This window comes from Salmo salar, chromosome 06, assembly GCF_965601325.2.
Source record: "Salmo salar chromosome 06, fSalSal1, whole genome shotgun sequence".
NCBI lineage: Eukaryota > Metazoa > Chordata > Actinopteri > Salmoniformes > Salmonidae > Salmo > Salmo salar.
Window position 1 is genome coordinate 36034340 of NC_138296.1, and position 27352 is coordinate 36061691.

The following is a 27352-nucleotide window of genomic DNA, read 5'->3' on the forward strand; positions in this document are numbered from 1 at the left end:
GGATGGCAAGGAAATGTATCATTTAACAGACTCTTTCCCAATGCTAGTATCTGAGGAGCAACTTGTTCATGGCACTTTCATTTTGATTACATAGTTAGCAGTAATAATGAGGTAACAACCACATGAGGAGCTCTTAAAGAAGAAAGGTAACTGGCAATAGCTGGCTTGTTTTTTTTTTTTTTTCTCCCATTTTTACAAGTATACGCTGAAACCACAGTAAAACCTAGTTTAAATGATCAATTTAACGTGTTAACACTCTTAGCAGTTTACACAGTTTATCTTGACAAGGCCTGGCAAGCAGGAGCCACTCATTAAACATGAGAGAGATTCCCCTTAAGTCATGCCGTGCCACCTCAGCTTGCTAGAAAAAACTTTACACAATATATATATATATATATAAATATATATATATATATATATATATATATATATATATATATATATATATATATATATATATATATATATATATATATATATATATATATTAAACACAGAAATGTGATACAGTAGATTTTTTCTGATGTTCTGTAAAAATGAACTGGAAATATAAAAATAACGGTATCATGAATAAAACAAAAAATAAGTAACTCATCTGAAATATTAGGTGCAAACTCTGCAATTCCACAACGAAACAAACCTTGAAGGACAAACAGAACAGCAACTGTAAAAAGAGCTCCTTCACACGAATGTTTCTAAAACTAATATTCTCTTTTTTCTTCCACTCAAAGTAGCAGCACAGTCACTTTCTCTCTCTCTCTCTGTTCACTTCACTTCACCTCTCCCTCTTTCCTCTCTCCCTCTGGTGTTTCCTCTTTCTTTCTCATCCTCCTGTGTTCCTCAGACTCGAGGTGAGCCCCCTCTCTTTCTCTCCTTTCTGGCTCCTCTTAACACTTGCCCCTCTTGTCGCGCTGTTGGAACTTCCTCAGTCTCCGGCCCCACAGGTCCTTCCAGGGGATGAGCAGGCTACCCTTGTCCGCCACCACGCCACTCTGCCCTGGGGAGTCGTCATCCGTGCCCAGCAGCAGGTATTTCCTGCCAAGCTTGATCTTGGGGCACTTGCAGGCCACGTCCTTGGCACGCACCCACAGGAGCTGGTCGCCGCGCCGGATGCGTTGTTCACCTTGCTTGTAGATGGAGATGATGTTCACGGTAAACTTCCACCACTCCCCTGCCTTGTCTCCTTTGAGGACGTGCACTTGGACAGCTGGATGACCAATGAGAAGAAGGAGTGAAGGGGGAATAAGAAAATGTCACAATAAAGCAAGCAACTCTTCACTATAAGAGATCCAGTTAAATGTTAATGTACAGTAAAACATAGATCATTTTAATAAAACACAGGGTAACTAAGCAGGCAATCCTTAGCAGCCTGTGGGTTTCTGTTCCTGGGGTCCAGACTGGCCTGGGGTGATCCCTCAGCTGTAAATGTCCTGTTTTACTATAGCTCCAATAACTGCTCCAATGTTTGAGTATGATTCAGGAATTGCTGACCCAGTGGGTGTGAATTGTTCCCCTGGTCGCTCCCCTCCCCTCCCCTCAGCCATGACCCCTGACCTCTCCTTGTTGTGTTGGCTAGCATGCTCCGTAATACAGCAACAGTTGCCATAGTGCTCCACAGAGTAAAGACAATGGGTGCCCGCTGAGTACATTTGAATGAGCACCTCCCTGAGACTGGCTGTAATGTTTTACTGCTGTGGATGTATCCTTAGAAACGCTTTCCTTTCCTCAACTGACAAGCCTGGAGAAAAATAAGTGGCGGGTATACTGGTTTAAACTCAGAAAGTCCAACAGTGAAAGTGCAGCATTCAACCTTCACTAAGAAAATACCACATCTGTTTGAGGTAAAAGCTCTGAAGCAAAGCCATTCCTGTGCTTTTGATAGAATGGTCTTTCAGCTGTTAAACAGGACGCTGCACATCTTAAGAACCCTGGGCTAGAGAAACCTGGACCTGGTAGCCATTGAACCTTTCTCCCAAGAATTTGGCCCCTTAGAGCAGACAGAAATACAGACCCCCCCCCCTTACAGCAGCTCCCCTGCATGGATTTCTCTGTCACATAAATCTACCATTACTCCATTACTCTGATTGCAAAAACGCCTCAGTCATCGCAACAAGGGGGAAACAACTGAACTCACTGGGGTAGGAGCTAATCTGTGCTTGAGGTGAAGTGGTTTAGCTGGGAATGTGCTGTTAACCATTGGACTAAAGGAGGGGATGAACCAACCTTAATAGTTTCCACTCACAATTGTTTGAATTGTTTGAATTGACCCAATTTGGAAAACAATGTGTGGATGGTGTGAAATGTTTCAAACACACTAATAAATACACACACACACACACACACACACACACACACACACACACACACACACACACACACACACACACACACACACACACACACACACACACACACACCCAGACACACACACACACAAATGCATACATGCACAAGCAGACACACGAGTGCACACATACACACATAGACACACACACACTTGTGTGTGGACTAATGTTAGAAAAACATAGGTGGCTGAAAATAGCACAGGAAGTATTTTTTTCTCCTTGTCTCTCTCTCTGAATGCCAACGCTCTCTATTGCGAGCAGCATCGATTGTCCCCCATAACAGCCTGGAACGTTCTAAGAGAACAGGAAGGGGGGCCCTGCTAGTGTGAGCAAATTGTACACAATTTCAGAAGAAAGGAGGCCTGTTGGGCTGAGTAGAGCACGCTCTCACAGTCCTGCCATTCATTAACAATGTGTCTCTGGGCTGGAGCCTACTCCTTCACCCAAACACATAAAGGGTGTGTGGGGGGGTGGAGTGGGCCACTATTTATCTTCCCAGCCACAGAGAGGCTTCCAGAAGAATCGGGATGTGTTCCGACCTCATGAGCTATCCGGGTTCTGCTCCCAGAGCCCCATCCAAGAGCAGCGTGAGAATCCAGCAGAGATAGCCCTCTTCTCTCTGGGTCGCTCTTACTGACCGACTGGCTAACGAGCTCCCCGGTGAATGGACCAGACTCAGCTCTCTGCTGTCTGACACCAACGCAGAACCCTCTGTCACTCTATGGGCTGCTCAGGAAATTGGTAGTTCTCTAAGCAGATAGTAAAATACTGTTATACTGCACTGAGATTCCAGCCCATGAGGGGAGCAAAGTATGTAGTACTAATCATGGATGTTAGCTGGAAAGACCAAGCAGCTCAGTCCTCAAACCTCTGCACATTGCTTCAGTCCTGCTCCTCATCCAATGAAGTCCAAAGCGCACATGGGGCTGGTGTTGAATTGAGCTCATGAATGGAGATCTAGGAAACGAAACTTTAGTTTTTCTGTTAGCAGACAATATGGTACATCAGTACTACTTGGACCATCTTAGCAGGGTAGCACAGAGGGAGGGAGTGAGAGAGAGAGGAAGAGGGAGAGAGAGGAAGAGGGAGAAAGAGAGGGGTTTAATAACACAATGGCAGCCAAGCCTCCCGCTGGGTCCCCTCTCTGAGCAGTGTGCTGGGGCTTGACCCACACACCGCCAACAAGGGGGCTCTAATCAAATTAGAGCGTGTTTAATTTCAATACTGAGGCCCCTGTCCCATCTGGTTATCAGCTGAGTGACTGATCTGGGCCCTGCTGCCCCCAGGGTGAGCTCACAGGGACCGCTGGGTGATGGGGCTGTGTGACCCTTCCTTTCACCGCTGGCCCTGAACGTCTGCAAAAGCTCTTTGATTCATTGTCCTCCCCGCTGGAGGGGTGTCAGCCCAGAATATAACCCTTTGTGGCTGCCGTCGCCGTAGCTACGGCCGCGATGGAAAACAAAAATGAATAAACACAACATATTTCTTTCTCTCCGGGGTGGCAATCCGCCAGCGTCGGCCTAATTTACCACCTGTTTGCACCCTGTGGAATGCTCCGAGCCGGCAGAGTGCACCACTGTGTTTAAACAGGGGGCCTCTTCCCGCGACCCCGGGAGGCCCGCAGCGCCACTCACACAGGGGGGTCGTGACCCCAAAGAACAGAGACACTGTGAACCCCCCAAAGGCCCAGGGACAGCCCTGAGAAATGAATTAGATTGAGGCAGAGGAAAATCCCCCTGAGGAATGGTCTCTCCATACAGCCCCAGCTCAGCCACAGGAGAATCATCTGCACTCAGCTGTTTTGATGAACTCTTGAAAAACCAACCTTCTGCTTTTCATGAATCAGTCTTGTGATTTATAGATTCGTCCGTTCTTTTCATGGATGACTAGCAAGATTAAATGAATGAAAATATGGATTCTGATGGCTGTTCAGTTTTCTGGTGAACTGAAACAAGGAGCTCACATTATTGTCTCTCTCTGTGTTGCACAAATTTGATTGAGAAAAGAAGAACATATGGCCATTTATGCATTGAAACTTTGTTAGTCTCTGATGTATCGCTCTGTTTGATTGATGAACTATGATTGATGATGAGGCTTTTGAACATGTGACAGCTATGAAGGGGAACAGTGTGGCCAATGTGTTTCATTAGAGAACACTGAACTAAGTATTAAAGGGATAGTTCACCCAAATAAAAATATGACACAGTGGTTTCCTTACCCTGTAAGCAGTCTATGGACAAGGTATCACAGCAATCCATGCTTTGGTTTAGTTGACTTGACTTGAATGGGATTTGTGCCACAAATGCTAAAACATTATCATGTGAACAGTGAAAGTAAAAAACAGTGCCAGGGAAGCTACATCAAAGCATGGATTGTAGTCATTCCTTGTCAATAGACTGCTTACAGGGTAAGGAAACCAATATGTCATTTTGTAATATGGGTGAACTATCCCCAAACCCTGATTATAGCAGATACGGTCTTGTATGAACAAATCTATTCTATCAATCAAAGGCTTAACAATTTGAACACCAATTTAATGGGTATAACTACAGAGGAATTGGTGACAAAAATATTCAATATGATATAGGCCTACTGTACAGTTAGGTCTCATGCCAGGAGTCTAAGAGATCTTGCATTGTATTTTATAAAGGAAACTTATGTGGCTATTTGGCTATAGGGAGTACGATCTGTTCTCAAATGCTGGCAGAGTGCTGGACGTGCCTCAGGGTTTGTGCTGCTGCTGCGGTTGGGGAGATTTGTACGGTGGTTAGCAGACATGAATCTGCTGATAGGAGATCTGCACCATAATACTACTGTGATTAATGGAATGGAAAACCCTCAGAGGCGAGGGAATCACTCTCCATATGGAGATATGGAGGCTACACAGTGGGACAGCACAGATGAAACACTATATAGGAGGCCTATGATATGATCCATGGACTGTCCCTACTGCTACTACTGTCTCTCTTACATTACCCCCTACCCTTCTCATTCTTTTTGGTCTGTTTTTAGATCTAGAGGTGCTGTTTTTTGGTGCTGATTCAGAATATAATGATACAAGTCCAGCATCGTCAATCATCAAACTCAAATGTCCTTTTAGCTTCAAGTTACAGAAGTTATTTCATTTTGTCACGTCCTGGCCAGTATAAGGGTTAATTGTTATTGTAGTTTGGTCAGGACGTGGCAGAGGTTATTTGTTTTATGTGGTTCAGGGTGGTGTGTTAGTTAGGAGGGTGTTTGATTTATTATTTCCGGGTTTTGAGTTATGGTCTATGTTTATGTATTTCTATGTGTAGTCTAGTGAGTGTGTTTCTATGTTGAGTTAATTGGGGTGGACTTCCAATTGAAGGCAGCTGTTTGGTGTCGCCTTTGATTGGAAGTCCTATATTAGTTGGGTGTGTTTGTCTTGTATTTGTGGGAGATTGTTTTTTGCATTGCGTGTTTTTGTGAGCCTGCAAAACTGTCATTTGTCGTGCTTATTGTTTTCTTGTTTTTTTCGTGTTCAACGTTCGTTAATAAATTAAGAAAATGAACACCAACTCTGCTGCATATTGGTCCACCATTTCAGATGATGATTTCGCTATATCGTCCTCTGACGAAGAAAGCCGTGACACATTTGTGAAACCGTTCTAAAAAAGCAAGCTATGTAATACTTGTATTTGGCTTGAACGTGAATGTTTTCATATTATTCACTTACTGTAACGCTGTGATATCTACAGTGCATGTAATGGCACATTTGATCAGAAGTATTTCAGATGCAGATTAACTCCTGTGGAGTCATTGATGACAGAGTATATTTGTTGTGTGATTTGGCTAATTTTATTAATATGGGGCTTGCTGAAAATTCCTAAGGGCCAGCTCCAAGCCAGAGCCTCATGCTCCCAGGGTGCACCAGCCTTTCACCATGGAGCAATAAAACTGGACCCCACTGAGGCTGGCGGGCTGAGAGCAGGGATTGCCCTAGACCATGGACAGGGGCCAGAGGGAGATGGACAGGGCTTAGAGGGAGGTGGAAGGGGAGAGGAAATTGTCCGTTAGCTGTAATTGAGAGGGACAGTGAGAGGACACAGCGGGAGCTTGTTCTGCGGCCCTCTGAAGCTCAGAGCCCTCTCTTTATGAGGTACAACTCCCCTAAGACACACACACACTCACACACACACTCACACACACACATCCGTCAAGGTGGGAAAACAAATCCGAATAGTTCCAGCTAAAGCCTGGCAGAGCGGAGCTTTTCAGCTCTCCAAACCAACAGGGGGGCTGGCTCGTCCCACAACCTATCTCTGAGGACAGTTTCAGCTGGAGTGGAGGAACTGATATGAGCTCAAGATGTAGAGGTAAGAGTTGAATATTCCCTTTGTTTCTCTGCCCAGACACTGATGCCACTGATCTCTATCTTTGGTGATAAAAGAAGAGGCCCTGCGGTGACGATGCCCCCAGCAAACACTCTTCTCTCTGTCCAGCTCCCCCCACCTCCAGTGAATCTCACATAGTAATGAGTGTATGTCAGTGCAGGGATGTTAGGATATGTTAGACAGGTTTTGTGTGGCTAGCTTACAGATGATAGATAATAATATGTATATGTTTTCCATGCTAACTAATCAAAGTGTAAGTAGACTGGATTTATTTATTTTATTTTTATTTCACCTTAATTTAACCAGGTAGGCTAGTTGAGAACAAGTTCTCATTTGCAACTGCGACCTGGCCAAGATAAAGCAAAGCAGTGTGACACATACAACAACACAGAGTTACACATGGAATAAACAAACATACAGTCAAAAAACAAAAACAAAAAGTCTATATACAGAGAGTGCAAATGAGGTAAGATAAGGGAGTTAAAGCAATAAATAGGCCATGGTGGCGAAGTAATTACAATATAGCAATTAAACACTGGAATGGTAGATGAAGACACATCTGGATACATCTGTTAATGTGCTTTACACCGTCATTACCCAAACACAGTCGAAAGCTGTCTGGTTTTGTAACACAACGTTCAAGAAATATACATCTTTTTTTAATTCCATCATGTCTTATTTCCCAGAAAGCAGCACTCCTCAGTCTAATACTGGCTGGCCTATCCATCAGCGGGGTCCCCTGGGCTCAGTTCCGAGACCATTTCCCTTTGATGCAATGACTGTAATCCTGGGAGCGTGACTAAACCACAGAGAGGGGCTTGGGAGTGGGCATGCCTGTGATTAATAAATACATCTGACCCTTGACCTCTGGCCGACACCTGGGCATATAATTCCTGCACAGTGGACTCACCATAGTCTTTCTTGCAGTACTTCTTCATGTTGATCTTCAGCTTGCCCTTGGATGCCTTGCAGTGAGAATCACAGTCTGTGGAAGCGAGTGAAATAATGGGTGGATTAGGTTACAGCACAGCCAACATATCACAAACATCTAGATTTGAATTATTCTCTACCATGGTTTATGGACTGACCTCAATTATGTTATCTAATAAATGCCTTTTAGGTACATCCAAAGGTCTATACTCTACCCCACTGTAAGGGATTTAAAGCTTACATCTATTGCCAGGCCATTTTAGTGTATTTATGGTACACTGTCTCATGTTATGCTGTTATGGTGTCCCTGTGGAGCTGGTGGAGGCTTAAGGCTTCCACCAGCAAGGCATGCTTCGGTTCGGCTGGCGCCTAGTAGGCGAACCAAATGAGTGTGCTCACATACTCCCTTATAAGACCTTTGCTTGAAAAATGAGAAAAAGCGGAAATAGTACTGTTTGTCCATCTTGAGGCGCCGTAGCCAGTATACACTTCCTCAAAATAGTTTGAATAAATCTAAGATAACTCAAGAAATCTGTCATTTATTTGACGTTTTTGCCGAGAAGATCTTAGTCACACAATTTTACATCTAACTAAGATGTTTGCTACCGAACTTGCAATAGTCTCAAGAAAAAATGTGGCGTGTACGAACAGCCGGAATAAAAACCTTGCCGAAGACCAAAACAAACAAAAACATCACAAAATGTCATAATACACTGAGTGCACAAAAACTGATTGAAGTGGATTTAACAGGTGCCATCAATTAAGGATCATGGCTTTCACCTGGATTCAACTGGTCAGCCTATGGTTTTGTACACTCAGTATATATGCACAAACTGTTCGGAACAGTTTAGGATGGGAAGCATGCGGACGCCTTTACACAGATCCTATTGTCAGCTCACTCCCACTCTCTTCCTCCAACCTCTCCACACAGAATCTCTAGCCTGTCAGAGTCCTGGCATCCATTGTGTCAGCACTCAGGGTTGGGAAGGTCACTCACAAAAGGAGGTCACTGAGGGAAATTAGCTAGTAGCCTAACAAAAATTAGCAGGGGCCTAAACAGTATTGAACCCACTTGAGGCAAGAAAGAGAATACTCTCACGTTGGCCGGGGCCAATCTCTCTGTGGCCGATCTCTCTGTGGCCTCTGAGAGGAGCCTGTTACAAACCAGTGGCCAGAAAGAGCTCATAGTTATGATTAATTGCTTTCGGGTCTGGTGCTATCCCTTTGACACCAGGCTGTGTTGACCTGGGCTCGCAGGCGTGCCAAGAGGCTTTATCGATGTCCGCCGACCGTCGTGTTGTCAAGGTGCCAGGCACCTTTTGTAATGGGGGAGATGGGGCTGGGACGAGAGGCCAAACTGAAAATGGAAATCGTTTGTTCCCACTTTTCCACTGACTGACACAAATTGGAACCAGAACATCTCCTGGTTTTGCTCCCCCTCCCAGTGTAATAAGCCCCATGCTCTTTTATGGGGGGGGGGGGGGGGTCGGCCAGGGGGAAAGGGGGAGCAGTTGGGAGAGAGGGGACCTTTCAGCTTGCCTGAATATGGACAAACTTCATTATTTCTTCTAGCCCTCTGTCCAGTCCTCCCCTTTCTTTCCCTTTATATTCTGTGTGAATGAGGTTGCCCGGGTAACAGCGGAGCGAGAAAAAAACGCACTCCCCCAAAAAGGCAGATTGGGGCGGAGGCAGGGGGATGGGGAGAAAGTGCATGTATGTGGAGAAAACATTTCTAGTGAAACGCCTGGCAGCTTTCGGGGTGGTGTAGAAATGAAAAAGGGAAGGGAAATCCCAAAGTAAAATAATTTGACGAGTCTATATCGACCACGCCTGATTTCCATTTAAATGTGGCTAGGGCGGGGGCCCATTTGTCTCCCCCTGGCCCCTGGAGGCCTTCATCGTACCTCCCTTTGATAGCTGGCATTGCCCATTAGCCCAGCAGCACAATCCCAGGACTGGCCATCACACCCACAGCTCTCATTAAGGCCCCGGCCCCCGCTGGGAGGACAAACGTCCCCTTTGTGTGGCCTCTCTAGCGGGGCCACCGCCATTCTCCAGGGTCCCTGGGGACCACACCACTCTTAATTTGGAGGGTGGTGTCTGTGTGGGCTTCCTGACAAGACTCCAAACCCCATTGCAGCTGGTCGCCAACGTATGTAGCAGGTTGACCATTCAGCTCAGTGAAATATGTGGAGCCACACTGTTAGTCCCATGTTAATGATCAAAAGTGACAGAACCTATATGTTTTAGATGCATGGCAATTTCCAATTTGTAAGTTGCTCTGGATAAGAGTGTCTGCTAAATGACGTAAATGTAGAGGAGTACTTCGGGATTTGGGCAATGAGGCCCTTTTTCTACTTCCCCAGAGTCAAATGATGTCTCTGTGTCCAGCAAGAAGGAAGTTAGAGGCAGTTTCGCGAGCCAATGCTAACTAGCATTAGAGCAATGACTGTAAATCTATGGGAATCTGCTGGCATACTAGTATCCATTTAAGTAGAAGTTGGACCAAAAACAAGTTGGCTTAGGCAACAGGTTTTCGAGACCAATACTTTGCTCCAGGTCTCTCTTTTTCTCCTCATACGCATGCCAGGGGATCTACCTCACAAGCTTGGACTGAGCAGTGACTGAAAGTATGAGCTAAATGTTACAGTGTTATGTCATTTCAAATCAGTGTTGCACTATAGCACGCAGACTCAGAGCTGTGCATTTCAACAATAGGGCTGTAAATAAGTGAGCAAGGGAAGGGTTCTCTTCCCTCTCAGCGCAGCAAGAGATGATTGGAAAACAAACTGGTGCAAATGAAGCATACAATCAAGATTATGGGCTGGAGGCTGAGTGGGAATACAGAATGGGAGGCTGGGGAGAGAGAGCTGACCAAAAACCTGGATTTAAATCTCCTGACACATAGACATCCCCTTAAATACTGCAATTATGAAGGTGACCCTGAAAATACTACAATTATGAAGGTGACCCTGAAAATACTACAATTATGAAGGTGACCCTGAAAATACTACAATTATGAAGGTGACCCTGAAAATACTACAATTATGAAGGTGACCCTGAAAATACTACATTTATGAAGGTGGCCCTGAAAATACTACAATTATGAAGGTGACCCTGAAAATACTACAATTATGAAGGTGACCCTGAAAATACTACAATTATGAAGGTGACCCTGAAAATACTACAATTATGAAGGTGACCCTGAAAATACTACAATTATGAAGGTGACCCTGAAAATACTACAATTATGAAGGTGACCCTGAAAATACTACATTTATGAAGGTGGCCCTGAAAATACTACAATTATGAAGGTGACCCTGAAAATACTACATTTATGAAGGTGGCCCTGAACCCAAATAATATGTAGAAATAGAAAAACATAAAAAATAGAAACTGTGGAATGATATGAATTGTGCTCGTACTAAAATACAATACATTTGTTATTTTATGCTTTAGTAATTGCCATATCCTGTGGATACCACATGCCTCAACAGTGTCACAAACTCACCTAAGGGCTCTTCAGAGCTGGTATAGGTGGCGGTGGGCGATGCAACTGGAATCTCTGTAACAGAGAAACCAGTGCACAAACATAATGATATTTCACATCACTACTCAGTTTGACAGCTTCATATGTGGAAAAAAATAGCAAAGTTGTTAGAGCGTCTTAGTTCAATTTCCTGCTCGCCTTCCTTGGGGCTTAAATGAACCTCAGAGCATTGGTGATATACTCTCAGGTATGCCTTAATAGGTTGTCATGTTATTGATTGCTGATTAGGACACAGAGATTGTGCTCGGGATACACATTAATAGCCAGTTTCCCATTTGAGTTTCACTCTCTTGTATTCGTGGCCTGCTGTATTGTAAGGTACAGAGAGCCAGGGCCCCTGGCCTTGTTAAAATTGAAGTTGTCAGGAAGTTTGATATTACAAAAATGTAATATTAAGCTATTAAACCTAAAACATATTATCTCGAAAATATACGAGAAACCAAATATTTTCAGCTCAATTTTCAAGACCCCCATTTCCTCCATCTTTTTTACACTACATTTGTTACTTTCCCAACGAAATGAAGGAAATCCTATTCCAGTGGATTGATTTTATCGCTGTGGATCCTGGCCAAGCACACTGATTCCTTTTCCACAATGGCTTTGTTGAATTTCCAAATACAACTTTATCGGAAATGTCACCAATTGAAACGGCTGTATAAATGGTGGCCAATTGTAAATGTCTATGTGTCCCAGCCATCCGAGTTATCTTATCTGGTCATGCCAGCTGTGTTGGCGGTGCTAGCCACCCATTAGCCCATCTTGTGTATGAGGTGTTGTTTATTGCCGAGAGGCTGGAATCTGTGGATTGCTGATACTGCCAATAAACATATCAGTCATCATTACCCTGGACTGGCTGGGTGGATTTATAGGGAGATGGGCTGTTAACGGTGCTGCGACTCACAAGGCCATGTTAGCCTAGACATTATGCCCTGTTTACTTAAGCTCTGGTCTAACTGTAAAATATCCATCCAAAGTAATAAAGGAACAGGGGGAAATAACAAAATGGAATGAACTCAGGCCATGAATTCCTGCATAACAAGCATGGGTTTTGGTGCGATAGAGTACTTGTCAGCGACTACTCCTATTGATGGGGCCAGTGTTGTTACTAGCTGGGCTATGGTTGGGCTGACTTGTGTGGTCTGTCTGAGGACATTTCTCTTAGTACTGAGGCAAGTCATACTTATGCAGGGGGCGATAGGAGAGCGGCTCTGCTGGTAGCCCTTGGCACAGCGGTTGCAGGTGATGCCGGTCACACCGTCCTTGCAGGGACACTGGCCGGTGGTTTGGTTGCAGGTCTTGCCGGCTGCGCCAACTGGATGACAATCACACGCTGTCAGGAGGAAAGAGCAGGAGAAAACACAGATGAGATGACATCAACAAAACGTAGATGAAATCTGTTAGGTCTTCACTAGTATTGGTTTAAAACCAATTAGGCATAAGGCATCCTTTTCAATTCACTCTGCCTCTCGTTCCTCCAATGTTGACTCTCTGAACTTCAAAGTAAGCTTTGAACAAGCTTAAAGTGACTCACAGGCCACCACAGACCACAGATGGGGACTGGGACCTCAAACAAGTTACAATTACTCCCTTTTTACTTAATGATTGTAGGCCTTGCCATCAGGCATGAGTATTGAGGAACAGTACATTACATTATCAAATAATATCATATTTAGAATTCACTGCACAGTTCCTCTGCCTGGTCTGTTAGCACTTTGAGACCGTGTGTGTGTGTGTGTGTGTGTGTGTGTGTGTGTGTGTGTGTGTGTGTGTGTGTGTGTGTGTGTGTGTGTGTGTGTGTGTGTGTGTGTGTGTGTGTGTGTGTGTGTGCATGTGTGTGCGTGTGTGTGTGTGTGTGTGTGTGTGTGTGTGCGTGTGTGTGTGTGTGTGTGTGTGTGTGTGTGTGTGTGTGTGTGTGTGTGTGTGTGTGTGTGCGTGCATGCGTGCGTCCGTGCGTGCGTGCGTGCGTCCGTGCGTGCGTGCGTGCGTGCGTGAGATGTGTGTGTGCTTGTGAGCCGTGTGTGTGTGTGACCTGTCTTTGTGTTCTCTCTGTGGAGCGTTGTGATCCACGGAGGGCAGAGCAGAGCCTGTGCGCCTCTCAGATTGAGTTTACAATCTAAAGCTTTTTGGCAAAGAGCTCCTCGCAAATATATCCTGAATAATGTTCCCCATTAATGGGAGAGTGGAACACACTTCAAAGCCGTCTGTTTAAGTTGTTAGTCGGGAGGATCGCACATTAAATGTGAGAATTTAGTTTTGTGCATGTGCTCTGCCAAACGTTTACCATAAAGCCTGTGTTTGAAGTTGAAGCCCAGCTCTCTCCATTAGAGTTGTATGTGTTTTATGTAGCTGAAGAGTCATTTGAAAATAGCTTCAAGTGGTCCGACAGAGGCTGGACTTGGGTGTTATTAGCTGGGATTCAATGGGTTTCATGAAAATTAGAAGTCACTTGTTAAATAAAAAAAAACTTAAACTTTTCTGTCCTCTTTCTACTCAATTTGCAGTATAAGTACATTTTGTCAAGTTTGTTTGACACATTTTATTGAGGTATAATAAAATCAGCATACAATAATCCTGCCAAAAAAAACAAAAAAATGAATGAAAAGTCATGTTTCTAATCAAGTCCTCCATCTTTCCCAGACAGAATGTTATTGTGGTTCTTACGTCAGGAATAAAATAAATATGCCCATTAATTTAGAAACAGGATTTTAAACTGTACGGTACATGGACTGAAACTGTAGGCTTGCTCTTGCTTTCTGTTGATTTCATGGGCATTATCTTCTAAAGCATTTCCAAATGACTTTTTCATGCAGGGTGGGGCCCAAGAAAATAATACATGAGGTCACTATTGTCCCTCCCGATGGCATGTGGGTAACATTCATGTGTATTCTAAAGATTTGTGCCTATTTCTTAAGGGGTTAAGGGATTGTATTTGAAAGCCACATTAAAATAACTCTTGTTTTTGTATTTCTTTATATTACTTCTAGAGATGCCACTAACCACACATCACAATAGAGATGCACCACTGTGTCTCCACTCAATCCATCCGCCACCATCTAGTCCTTTTCCTCTGAGCTCAAACCACTGCATCATGCTCTTAATGTTCTGAGAGCTACACTGGGAACCAACTGGAAACATTCATTCATTTCCCTGTGCGTGTGTAGCTGCCTGCGGTGTGTAGCTGCCTGCAGTGTGTAGCTGCCTGCGGTGTGGAGGTAAAGAGTTGCTGAGAGGTTGAGGGGGAGTGTAATTCAGTGGACCGTGTGGCTGCTCCACTGCTGTGGGCTCCCTGGGCCTGGTGAAAGGCTTATACGGCGGAGCGGACGAGAGGACTGGGAATAAAACAAACCGTTAGAGCTGGGGGCCGCCGGGGGCCGCGCTGTGCTCCGAGAGCCATGTTTACACTGCGCTTGATGAGGGATGAAGTCGTTAATCTGGGAAATAAAACATGAGGCATTCCACAACGCTGGTGTTTCGGCCTTTATGGCGGAGGGGTCTATTTTGTAATCTCCACCTTTCAGAGAGTGGTGATCCTCCATTTTGGGGGTTCAGGTTGGCGAATGAAAGCAGACTTCCTCCTGGCTGTGTTGGCACAGCATTGTGATTCCTGTCCAAAAACAACAGAGTGAGATGGTTGGCTGAGTTGAGCAATAAATACCATGGGCCCTAACTGATGTCACAAAGCTCTGAGTTTGTCACCTGAGGAGAGCGCAGCAATCAGGCTGTTTGGGTTTGATCCCAGAGTATGGAACAGAGTAAAAGTTGGGGCAGAGCTGGAAGCCTTCAGGTTACTGATACAGCCCTCTAGAAAGCCTAAGACAGCTTGCTGTATGTGGTTAGCTCATTAGGGAAGGAGAGAACCTCTGTAACACTAACCTGCCCATAGCTTCATCCTCTGCCCGCCCATGACTGCATCCCAAATATAGACTGTAAAAATGTTTGGCCTGGCAGCGTGCAGTGAAACAATGATGCTCCCAACCATTAGTCACTTTCGAGAAGTGCAAAAGATCCATCAAATGTGTTAAGAACAACAGCACAACATGAACTACATTTGCCCTGAACTCCAATTAGGCGTGAACTCTGACTGCCACCACTGTGAAACGACCCCAAAACAGTCTGGGTAAGTGGCTGACTTTTATATATGATGGTGGACTGTGTTGATACATTCACTCTGTGAGACTTGGAATAGTCAGTATAAGTTAAGAGTGAAGGTCCCTTGTGGTCTGCAGTAGGAAATGTAATATGTTGCAGTTCCTGTGACTAATTGGTGGTGTACCAGGCTGAAGGGCACTGGAGAATAGGTACTCCGAGAACCCACTCTGAGCCAATAGGAATGCAGTCACGGCTGTGGTTGGAGACCACAATATGCGGGTCTGCACAGAGTCACTCACTTGTCACTGAAGCGCAAGCTGGGTCCCAGTGTAATACAGCACATTGAGATGTTGTAATCGGACCGGAAAACAAACGACTTGAAACAATATTCCGTCTTTCATACAAGGAGGATATTACACTCTTAGAACAAAGGTGCTACTGTATCTAGAACATGAAATGATTTTTCGGCTGTCCCCATAGGAGAACCCTTTGAAGAACCCTTTTTGGTTCCAAGTAGAACCCTTTCGGTTCCAGGTCAAATCAAATCAAATGTTATTTGTCACATACACATGGTTAGCAGATGTTAATGCGAGTGTAGCGAAATGCTTGTGCTTCTAGTTCCGACCATGCAGTAATATCTAACAAGTAATCTAACAATTTCACAACAACTACCTTATACACACAAGTGTAAAGGAATGAATAAGAATATGTACATAAAAATATATATGGATGAGCGATGGCCGAACGGCATAGGCAAGATGCAGTAGATGGTATAGAGTACAGTATATACATATGAGATGAGTAGTGTAGATTATGTAAACATTATATAAAGTGGCATAGTTTAAAGTGACTAGTGATACATTTATTACATCCAATTTTTTATTATTAAAGTGGCTAGAGATTGAGTCAGTATGTTGGCAGCAGCCACTCAATGTTAGTGATGGCTGTTTAACAGTCTGATGGCCTTGAGATAGAAGCTGTTTTTCAGTCTCTCGGTTCCAGCTTTGATGCACCTGTACTGACCTCGCCTTCTGGATGATAGGGGGGGAACAGGCAGTGGCTCGGGTGGTTGATGTCCTTGATGATCTTTTTGGCCTTCCTGTGACATCGGGTGGTGTAGGTGTCCTGGAGAGCAGGTAGTTTGCCCCCGGTGATACATTTTGCAGATCTCACTACCCTCTGGAGAGCCTTACGGTTGTGGGCGGAGCAGTTGCCGTACCAGGCGGTGATACAGCCCGACAGGATGCTCTCGATTGTGCATCTGTAAAAGTTTGTGAGTGTTTTTGGTGACAAGCCGAATTTCTTCAGCCTCCTGAAGTTAAAGAGGCGCTGTTGCGCCTTCTTAACCACGCTGTCTGTGTGGGTGGACCATTTCAGTTTGTCCGTGATGTGTATGCCGAGGAACTTAAAACTTTCCACCTTCTCCACTACTGTCCCGTCGATGTGGATAGGGGGGTGCTCCCTCTGCTGTTTCCTGAAGTCCACGATCATCTCCTTTGTTTTGTTGACGTTGAGTGTGAGGTTATTTTCCTGACACCACACTCCGAGGGCCCTCACAACACTACAGTAGTAGGCTTGATTACCAACAACGACGAGATGGCCTACAGGGAGGAGCCCTGTAGGCCATCTCGTCGTTGTTGGTAATCAAGCCTACTACTGTAGTGTTGTCTGCAAACTTGATGATTGAGTTGGAGGCGTGCATGGCCACGCAGTCATGGGTGAACAGGGAGTACAGGAGAGGGCTGAGAACGCACCCTTGTGGGGCCCCAGTGTTGAGGATCAGCGGGGTTGAGATGTTGTTTCCTACCCTCACCACCTGGGAGCGGCCCGTCAGGAAGTCCAGGACCCAGTTGCACAAGGCGGGGTCGAGACCCAGGATCTCGAGCTTAATGACGAGTTTGGAGGGTACTATGGTGTTAAATGTTGGGCTGTAGTCGATGAACAGCATTCTTACATAGGTATTCCTCTTGTCCAGAGGGGTTAGGGCAATGTGCAGTGGGATTGCGATTGCGTCATCTGTGGACCTATTGGGGCGGTAAGCAAATTGGAGTGGGTCTAGGGTGTCAGGTAGGGTGGAGGTGATATGATCCTTGACTTGTCTCTCAAAGCACTTCATGATAACGGAGGTGAGTGCTACGGGGCGATAGTCATTTAGTTCAGTTACCTTAGCTTTCTTGGGAACTGGAACAATGGTGGCCCTCTTGAAGCATGTGGGAACAGCAGACTGGGACAAGGATTGATTGAATATGTCCGTAAACACACCAGCCAGCTGGTCTCCGCATGCTCTGAGGACGCAGCTAGGGATGTCGTCTGGGCCTGCAGCCTTGCGAGGGTTAACACGTTGAAATGCTTAACTCACGTTGGCTGCGGTGAAGGAGAGCCCGCAGGTTTTGGTAGCGGCTGTATCGTTGGCACTGTATTGTCCTCAAAGCGAGCAAAGAAGTTGTTTAGTTTGTCTGGGAGCAGGACATCGTGGTCCGTGACGGGGCTGGTTTTCTTTTTGTAGTCCATGATTGACTGTAGACCCTGCCACTTATCTCTCATGTCTGAGCCGTTGAATTGTGACTCTACGTTGTCTCTATACTGCCGCTTAGCTTGTTTGATTGCCTTGCGGAGGGAATAGCTACACTGTTTGTATTCGGTCATGTTTCCGGTCGCCTTGCCCTGATTAAAAGCAGTGGTTCGCGCTTTCAGTTTTGCACGAATGCTGCCATCAATCCACGGTTTCTGGTTGGGGAAGGTTTTAATAGTTGCTGTGGGTACAACATCACCGATGCACTTGCTAATAAACTCGCTCACCGAATCAGCGTATTCATCAATGTTATTGTCCAACGCTATGCGGAACATATCCCAGTCCACGTGATCGAAGCAATCTTGAAGCATGGAATCAGATTGGTCGGACCAGCGTTGAACAGACCTGAGCACGGACGTTTCCTGTTTTAGTTTCTGTCTATAGGCTGGGAGCAACAAAATGGAGTCGTGGTCAGATTTTCCGAAAGGAGGGCGGGGTAGGGCTTTGTATGCGTCGCGGAAGTTAGAGTAACAATGGTCCAGGATTCTTTCCGCCCGGGTAGCGCATTCGATATGCTGATCAAATTTAGGGACTCTTGTTTTCATATTAGCCTTGTTAAAATCCCCAGCTACAATGAATGCAGCCTCAGGATATGTGGTTTCCAGTTTACATAGAGTCCAATGAAGTTCATTCAGGGCCATCGATGTGTCTGCTTGGGGGGGATATATACGGCTCTGATTATAATCGAAGAGAATTCTCTTGGTAGATAATACGGTCGACATTTGATTGTAAGGAATTCTAGGTCAGGTGAGCAAAAGGACTTGAGTTCCTGTATGTTGTTATGATCACACCACATCTCGTTAATCATAAGGCATACCCCCCGCCCTTCTTCTTACCAGAGAGATGTTTGTTTCTGTCGGCGCGATGCGTGAAGAAACCAGGTGGCTGTACCGATTCCGACAGCGTGTCTCGAGTGAGCCACGTTTCCGTGAAACAACGAACGTTACAATATCTGATGTCTCTCTGGAAGGCAACAGTTGCTCTGATTTTGTCTACCTTGTTGTCAAGAGACTGGACGTTGGCGAGTAGTAAACTCGGGAGTGGTGCGCGATGTGCCCGTCTACTGAGCCTGACCAGAAGACCGCTTCTTCTGCTCCTTCTGCGGTGCCGTTGTTTTGGGTCGCCGGCTGGGGTCCGATACATTGTCCTGGGTGGTGGACCAAACAGAGGATCCACTTTGGGAAAGTCGTATTCCTGGTCGTAATGTTGCCAAGTTGATGTTGCTCTTATATCCAATAGTTCCTCCCGGCTGTTTGTAATAAAACTTAAGATTTCCTGGAGTAACAATATAAGAAATAATACATAAAAAAACTAAATACTGCATAGTTTCCTGAGAACGCGAAGCGAGGCGGCCATCTCTGTCGGCGCCGGATCAATAACCCTTTCCACAGAGGGTTCTTTCTACCTGTAACCAAAAAGGGTTCTCCTATCGGGATAGCCAAATAACAGTTTTTTCTAAGAGTGTAGGATATTGCTGTATTATAACTCTTTGGAAAGACTAGAAGTCATCCAGTTCAGGGTAATGTGTGATGTTGGTGGATCTGATCCTGAGGTGAAATGGTTGCCTTGTTCAAAGAGAATTGTTTGAATCAACTCCTGCACTCCTGAATTCCATGGCAGACCTCACTTCTATTGGTAGCCACTCATCTTTTTTTCCAGAGAAATCCTCTGAGTTCTTCCCCTCCCCCGTTACAATTCACAGAAATGTAGGGTGATTCATTATAGCTCTCCAAGTTAAGCAAATAAAGTCTAATAAAATGTGGTCACTAGGGACCGAGTGTTGGGATCCTCCCCTGTTTTAGTGATAAAGATACTCCAACTACATTGTTTCAAAGGCTCTGTCCACAGAAATGCTGTTATTACTGTAACCTGTAACCTCTATTTGAGAGAGATAACTTATGACTTGGACAAGGAACGGAGGTAGAAGTTAAGGCACTTGAGGTAAATGCGCAAAATATGCTTTTTATTAATCCACTCACTCAAACCTGCCTCAGCTTGTGCTGTTGTTTGTGTGACTGCATGTGTGTGTGTGTGTGTGTGTGTGTGTGTGTGTGTGTGTGTGTGTGTGTGTGTGTGTGTGTGTGTGTGTGTGTGTGTGTGTGTGTGTGTGTGTGTGTGTGTGTGCACGTGTAAGTGTGTGAGTGACAGGTGCTTGTTTGCTCAGTGCTTCAGAGCCTGGCTTCTCTCCCCACGGTGCAGGGAGACAGAGGGAGTGAAGCTTTTCTCTCCTCACACACTAATCCTGAACAGCATGGACTCAAACATGACTTATGTGTTCACACCTGTGAGTGTGTGTGGGGATGGGGGATGATAGCAAGATCTGTTTCCACTCAACTGTACAGCGGATCAGCTCACACATCACTCAGTTTGTTTTGCTTGTGTTGTCATGGAAATCCCAATAGACTCCAAATACCAGAGTCACACAGGTCAGCAACACTCACACTGGCACAGGTGGGAGCTTTTGTCTTTACAACTCTCATTCACCTGTCTCACATAATAATACATAGTAGTGAAGTAGTGGAAAGTTATACTCAATAAAGTTATCAAAAGATTGTTGGAAGACTTGTTTCTTGCTGATAATTTGTTGAATTCCTAGATATCATGGCAGAACAATTCAACTTGTTTTCCAACAACATACAGAAAGTCCAAAACTGAAGCAGAATATCAACTAACGTGAGGTTTGGGTGTCATGCAGCCATTTTGAGCAGCACACCCAGCAGACGCCCAGCCCAGCTCAGGTACTGTACCTTTGCAGGCCCTCCTGTGAGAGATGGCCTTGGACATGTCCCGGAAGAAGCCCTCCTTGCAGTAGTGGCAGTGGCGTCCGGCCGTGTTGTGGCGGCAATTGAGACAGACTCCGCCGCTCCTCCGCCCAGACAGCTTGTACAGCTCCATGTTGAAACGACAGCGCCGGGCGTGCAGGTTACAGTGGCAGGCTGCAGAAAGATGGAGAGAGGGGGAGAGAAAGAGAGGCAAGGGGGAGAATAACACAGAGGTCAGTGCATTCGCATGATTTTTACACAGGTGTTGAGTAATGAAGAGTTTGGCCTCCTTTGGCCTCCACTTAATGAAGACTTTGGCCTCCTGAACCTCAACACGAAAAACCTCCCACCATGCACCCTTGCAGTTCAGCTAGTCTAGTGCTTCATAAGCTGGAACTGAAAACTGATGAACTCAGCGATTTCATTCACATGTACAGTATATCATGGTAGGGTGTTGACCACGTTACTTTCTAATTTCCAAAAAGCTAGTGGAGGGGAACCAAATAACAGCTAGTGAACTGTAGTGTATGGAGACCCTGAGAAGGTTACTGTTACTTTAGTGACATCAGTAGGTCAAAGTCCTCTGGTCAGACATGTCATTTGGAGACAATGAGTTATTAAAACAGATGGATTGGCCAGGCTGTGAGCGATCCAGTTTCTAAGAGTAAAATGGTGTGGTCCGACTCCACGCTCTCATTTCCCCTCCACCTGCTTATAGATTTGACCTCTGACCCATAGTGATGTCAGGAGAGAGATTTTCTTTCCCACAGATCTCACAGCCTTTACTAACTCTCTTAGTTGTTTTATTGTCATAACATTATGAGGGATAACTTCCCAATTAAATCGGGTGATTCATTCATCAGTTCATCAGTTCTCTGTGTGTTAGAATCAGGGTGGACTTTCCACCTCTGCTCTAGTGATATTCTCTTCCAAAGCACTGTGAAAGAACTTCAATTTTTTGGCTTGCATTTGAGCTTTTCTGTTTTAGTCTCATCCAGGCACGTACTGCTGTGATAGGGCTGGAGGAGGAGAAGCCCGCATGGTTTCTTATTTGCGGATAATCTCTCCATCAGTGCACCCTGCATTAAGGTTATAGCCACAAGATCTGAGCGATAAGGGCACATATGCTACACGTTCATCAGCACTCCCAATCACGTACCAACCAACTCACACCTGCCATTGGGGACCAAGGTTGCCAGGTGGGTGGGATTCAGAGCCGCTTCCTCTAAATTGGGGCTTAAACGCACACAGTCACACACAAACCGAGGTGTTTGGCAGCTGTCATGGGCTTATCACACCTCAAACCCCAGGGCCGATCAGCACACTCAGAGCACACCAGACCCCCGGAGCTTTGAAGCGTGCTCCCTCCCTCCCTCCTTCTCTATCCCCCCTCCCTTCCCTCTCTCCCCCCTTGCTCTTTACCGCCTTCTTATCCCAGATGTTATCTCAACTTTGGGTGGACGTGTGAGTACAAATGTAATGGGATTTTTTTTATGAATGGGAAATAGACTGGAATGCTCTTAGTGTTCTAACCAGAGGAAAACATCCTACAGATAAATGCCCAAATAAAGGAAACACCAACATAAAGTGTCAAGGGCATTGAGCCGCCATAACAGATAGATATTCTACAAGTGTCTGGAACTCTATTGGAGGGATGCTACACTATTCTTCCACCAGAAAGTCCATCCTTTGGTGTTTTGTTTACGGTGGTGGAAAACGCATCTCAGGCGCCACTCCAGAATCACCCGTAAGTGTTCAATTGGGTTGAGATCTGGTGACTGAGACACACAAACACACACACACACCCTTTAAACCCCCTATGCTCCTTTGAGACCCCTCTTTTAAAGTTGTGTGATTTGTATTGAGAGGAATGCTGCGCTTGTTCAAGGATGAAGAGGAAAGGAATTCCAGTGAATTATTGTTTATCCGGTATCAATTAGTCCCTCAGTCAGTGAAGGCCCATAATGATAGTGGCCCATATTATGAGAGGATGATGTGTGCCAAGCCAAATAAGCCTCTCATCCTCACCCTGTCAGTGATCTGAGAAAAACACATCAGTCCCCTGAGCAGATTCATATACTTGTCACATTCTCTCCGAGGTATCCAAATCAAATCAAACTTTATTTATCACATGCGCCGAAAACAACAAGTGTAGACTTTACCGTTAAATGCTTACTTACAAGCCCTTAACCAACAGTGCAGTTCAAGAAAGAGTTAAGAAAATATTTACCAAATAATCTAAAGTAAAACATTTGAAAAAGTAACACAATAAAATAACAATAACGAGGCTATATACAGGGGGTACCGGTACCGAGTCAGTGTGCGGGGTACAGGTTAGTTGAAGTAATTTGTACATGTAGGGAGGGGTGAAGTGACTATGCATAGATAATAAACAGCGAGTAGCAGCAGTGTACAAAACAAATGGAGGGGGGGGTGATTGTAAATACAGTGAGGGAAAAAAGTATTTGATCCCCTGCTGATTTTGTACGTTTGCCCAGTGACAAAGAAATGATCAGTCTATAATTTTAATGGTAGGTTTATTTGAACAGTGAGAGACAGAATAACAAAAAAAAAATCCAGAAAAACACATGTCAAAAATGTTATAAATTGATTTGCATTTTAATGAGGGAAATAAGTATTTGACCACCTCTCAATCAGAAAGATTTCTGGCTCCCAGGTGTCTTTTATACAGGTAACGAGCTGAGATTAGGAGCACACTCTTAAAGGGAGTGCTCCTAATCTCATCTTGTTACCTGTATAAAAGACACCTGTCCACAGAAGCAATCAATCAATCCGATTCCAAACTCTCCACCATGGCCAAGACCAAAGAGCTCTCCAAGGATGTTAGGAACAAGATTGTAGACCTACACAAGGCTGGAATGGGCTACAAGACCATCGCCAAGCAGCATGGTGAGAAGGTGACAACAGTTGGTGCGATTATTTGCAAATGGAAGAATCACAAAAGAACTGTCAATCTCCCTCGGCCTGGGGCTCCATGCAAGATCTCACCTCGTGGAGTTGCAATGATCATGAGAACGGTGAGGAATCAGCCCAGAACTACACGGGAGGATCTTGTCAATGATCTCAAGGCAGCTGGGACCATAGCTACCAAGAAAACAATTGGTAACACACTATGCCGTGAAGGACTGAAATCCTGCAGCGCCCGCAAGGTCCCCCTACTCAAGAAAACACATATACATGCCTGTCTGGAGTTGGCCAATGAACATCTGAATGATTCAGAGGACAACTGGGTGAAAGTGTTGTGGTCAGATGAGACCAAAATGGAGCTCTTTGGCATCAACTCAACTCGCCGTGTTTGGAGGAGGAAGAATGCTGCCTATGACCCCAAGAACACCATCCCCACCGTCAAACATGAAACATTATGCTTTGGGGGTGTTTTTCTGCTAAGGGGGCAGGACAACTTCACCGCATCAAAGGGACAATGGACGGGGCCATGTACCGTCAAATCTTGGGTGAGAACCTCCTTCCCTCAGCCAGGGCATTGAAAATGGGTCGTGGATGGGTATTCCAGCATGACAATGACCCAAAACACACGGCCAAGGCAACAAAGGAGTGGCTCAAGAAAAAGCGCAATAAGGTCCTGGAGTGGCCTAGCCAGTCTCCAGACCTTAATCCCATAGAAAATCTGTGGAGGGAGCTGAATGTTCGAGTTGCCAAACGTCAGCCTCGAAACCTTAATGACTTGGAGAAGATCTGCAAAGAGGAGTGGGACAAAATCCCTCCTGAGATGTGTGCAAACCTGGTGGCCAACTACAAGAAACGTCTGACCTCTGTGATTGCCAACAAGGGTTTTGCCACCAAGTACTAAGTCATGTTTTGCTGAGGGGTCAAATACTTATTTCCTTCATTAAAATACAAATCATTTTATAAAATTTTTGACATGCGTTTTTCTGGATTGTTTTGTTGTTATTCTGTCTCTCACTGTTCAAATAAACCTACCATTAAAATGATAGACTGATCATTTCTTTGTCAGTGGGCAAACGTACAAAATCAGCAGGGGATCAAATACTTTTTTCCCTCACTGTAGTCCAGTAGCCATTTGATGAATTGTTCAGCAGTCTTATGGCTTGGGTGTAGAAGCTATTAAGGAGTCTTTTGGTCCTAGACTTGGTGCTCCGGTACCGCTTGCCGTGTGGTAGCAGAGAAAACAGTCTATGACTTGGGTGACTGGAGTCTATGATAATTAATGTGGGCTTTCCTCTGACACCGCCTATTATACAGATCCTGGATGGCAGGAAGCTTGGCCCCAGTGATGTACTGGGCTGTACGTACTACCCTCTGTAGCTCCTTGCGGTCAGATGCCGAGTAGCTGCCTTACCAGGCTGTGATGCAACCAGTCAGGATGCTCTCGATGGTGCAGCTGTAGAAGTTTTTGAGGATCTGGGGACCCATGCCAAATCTTTTCAGTCTCCTATGGGGGAATAGGTTTTGTCGTGCCCTCTTCACCACTGTCTTGGTGTGTTTGGACCATGATAGTTTGTTGGTGATGTGGACACCAAGGACTTGAAACTCTCGACCCGCTTCACTACAGCCCTGTTGATGTTAATGGGGGCCTGTTCGGCCCGCCTTTTGTTGTCCTGGCACCACACTGCCAGTTCTCTGACCTCCTCCCTATAGGCTGTCTCATCGTTGTCGGTGATCAGGCCTACCACTGTTGTGTCGTCAGCAAACTTAATTATAGTGTTGGAGTCGTGTTTGGCCACGCAATCGTGGGTGAACAGGGAGTACAGGAGGGGACTAAGTACACACCCCTGAGGGGCCCCAGTGTTGAGGATCAGCGCGGCAGACGTGTTGTTGCCTATCCTTACCACCTGGGGGCGGCCTGTCAGGAAGTCCAGGATCCAGTTGCAGAGGGAGGTGTTTAGTCCCAGGGTCCTTAGCTTAGTGATGAGCTTTGTGGGCACTATGGTCTTGATTGCTGAGCTGTAGTCAATGAACAGCATTCTCACATAGGTGTTCCTTTTGTCCAGGAATGCCGTATTTCCATGACAACACTTGATTTTAATAGGTTGATATTTCTGAGCGCTGGGTTTGGCTGTGCATCAGGTCTAACTGTGAGTGTCTACCACATTGGTTACTGTAAACCACCCAGTGCGGTGGCTGTGCATCAGGTCTAACTGTGAGAGACTCCCACATTGGTTACTGTAAACCTCCCGGTGCGGTGGCTGTGCATCAGGACGAATTGTGAGAAACTACCACATTGGTTACTGTAAACCTCCCAGTGCGGTGGCTGGGCATCAGGTCTAACGGTGAGAGACTACAGACTCAGAGATTGAAGTCTTGTTTATTGAAGTCTGGTTTATTGAAGTCTTGTTTGGCCATGCCCTCAGGAACCTAGTGATTTCCCAATTAGAATAGGTGTATACTTTGCACATGTTTATAGGACATTTTATGAGCTATGCAGTTTGTTAAACAGCATTTGTTTCAATGTGCTGGTAAAACAAATCTTGGCATCATGTGAAGTTACACCAATAAACGGTTTTAGTTGAAATTAGAGAAAAATAAACTTGTGGCCTTTCATTGAAAGTGCTTGTTACACAGCCTACATGATGCCTGCATGATGCCTGCATGATGCCTACATGATGCCTACATGATGCCTGCATGATGCCTGCATGATGCCTGCATGATGCCTGCATGATGCCTGCATGATGCCTACATGATGCCTACATGATGCCTGCATGATGCCTACATGATGCCTACATGATGCCTGCATAACACCTGCGTGGTGTGTGGGGGAAGCTTCAGAAAATGAGTCACAAGTATTCATTAACATTCATAAAGCACTTATGAAATCAATGTGTTCCCACTCATTCCCCCATAAATATCCAAATCGCAATGTAATATATGAAGTCATAGTTAAGTCAAGTAACTATTTAACTTAATCAATAAAAATGACAAGTGACTAATTGCATGCCTGACTTATGAAAGCATAATGAATCAATCGTTATGTTTTATTAAGGATGAGAACCTATAGTATTACAGTATATCAGCATCAACGTGAGGGACATGAAAGTCACTATTTGGCTCATTAAGAATTATAGCAATAGCTTTAAGTGGATGATACAATATGTTGCCATCACAACCGACTGAAAATCACTCCTACATTACTCTTATGAAGTTCTAATACATCAGCAGACATGCCTCGAAACACTACTTGTAATATGCCTCCATTTCTTTGGGCCAAGGGATTTGTCACTGAATTAAGATCCAACTGTGCATTTGGTCTGTTGATACATACTGCATGACTTTAATGGTACAAACGCCCCTGAACGTCTTCTGTGGGGTACTCCCGTTAGATCAGTCACCCTTAAGCTCTCAGCTTCATGCCCCAGACATACTCAACATTTTCCTACAATAAATGTTTCGATTGCACATTGCTGGAGCAGCTGCTATTTTGATGAGGGAGAAAAAACAACAAAGGCCTTTTGGAATGAGCTATCCAGATGATGAATCATTTTACGAGTTTCCGGAATGCTTTTGATGACTTGAGCTGGGGTGAAAAGACAGAAACAGTCAAAAAAAAATAGAAACGTCTCATATTGGGAGGACTGATTCAGCCAACGGCCCTGATGTTCTTCCATAGCAACCCGTCACCTCGGTGTAATGCTAACGAATAAGTAAACAAGCGAGAGTGCAGATAAAGAGCGTATAAAGACTTTGATCTGTCTGAGCAGAGCTGACAGGTTGAGACAGACAACTGTTTGAACACGTGGACTTTCAGCATGTGT

The 27352-nt window shown here is 45.1% G+C and overlaps 1 protein-coding gene across 1 annotated transcript in view; it reads right to left on the reverse strand.

Moving 5' to 3' along the window:
- Positions 1 to 482: 482 nt before the first annotated feature.
- Positions 483 to 27352, reverse strand: part of LOC106607062 (netrin-1) — a 44382-nt gene continuing 17512 nt past the window's right edge. The window contains exons 3-7 of the mRNA XM_014203636.3: positions 20589 to 20777; positions 12361 to 12510; positions 11142 to 11195; positions 7611 to 7685; positions 483 to 1207 (exon numbers count right to left, since the gene is read on the reverse strand). Coding sequence (XP_014059111.3) covers positions 888 to 1207; positions 7611 to 7685; positions 11142 to 11195; positions 12361 to 12510; positions 20589 to 20777 — 788 coding nt within the window. The 3' untranslated portion in view covers positions 483 to 887. The remainder of the gene's footprint in view (positions 1208 to 7610; positions 7686 to 11141; positions 11196 to 12360; positions 12511 to 20588; positions 20778 to 27352) is intronic.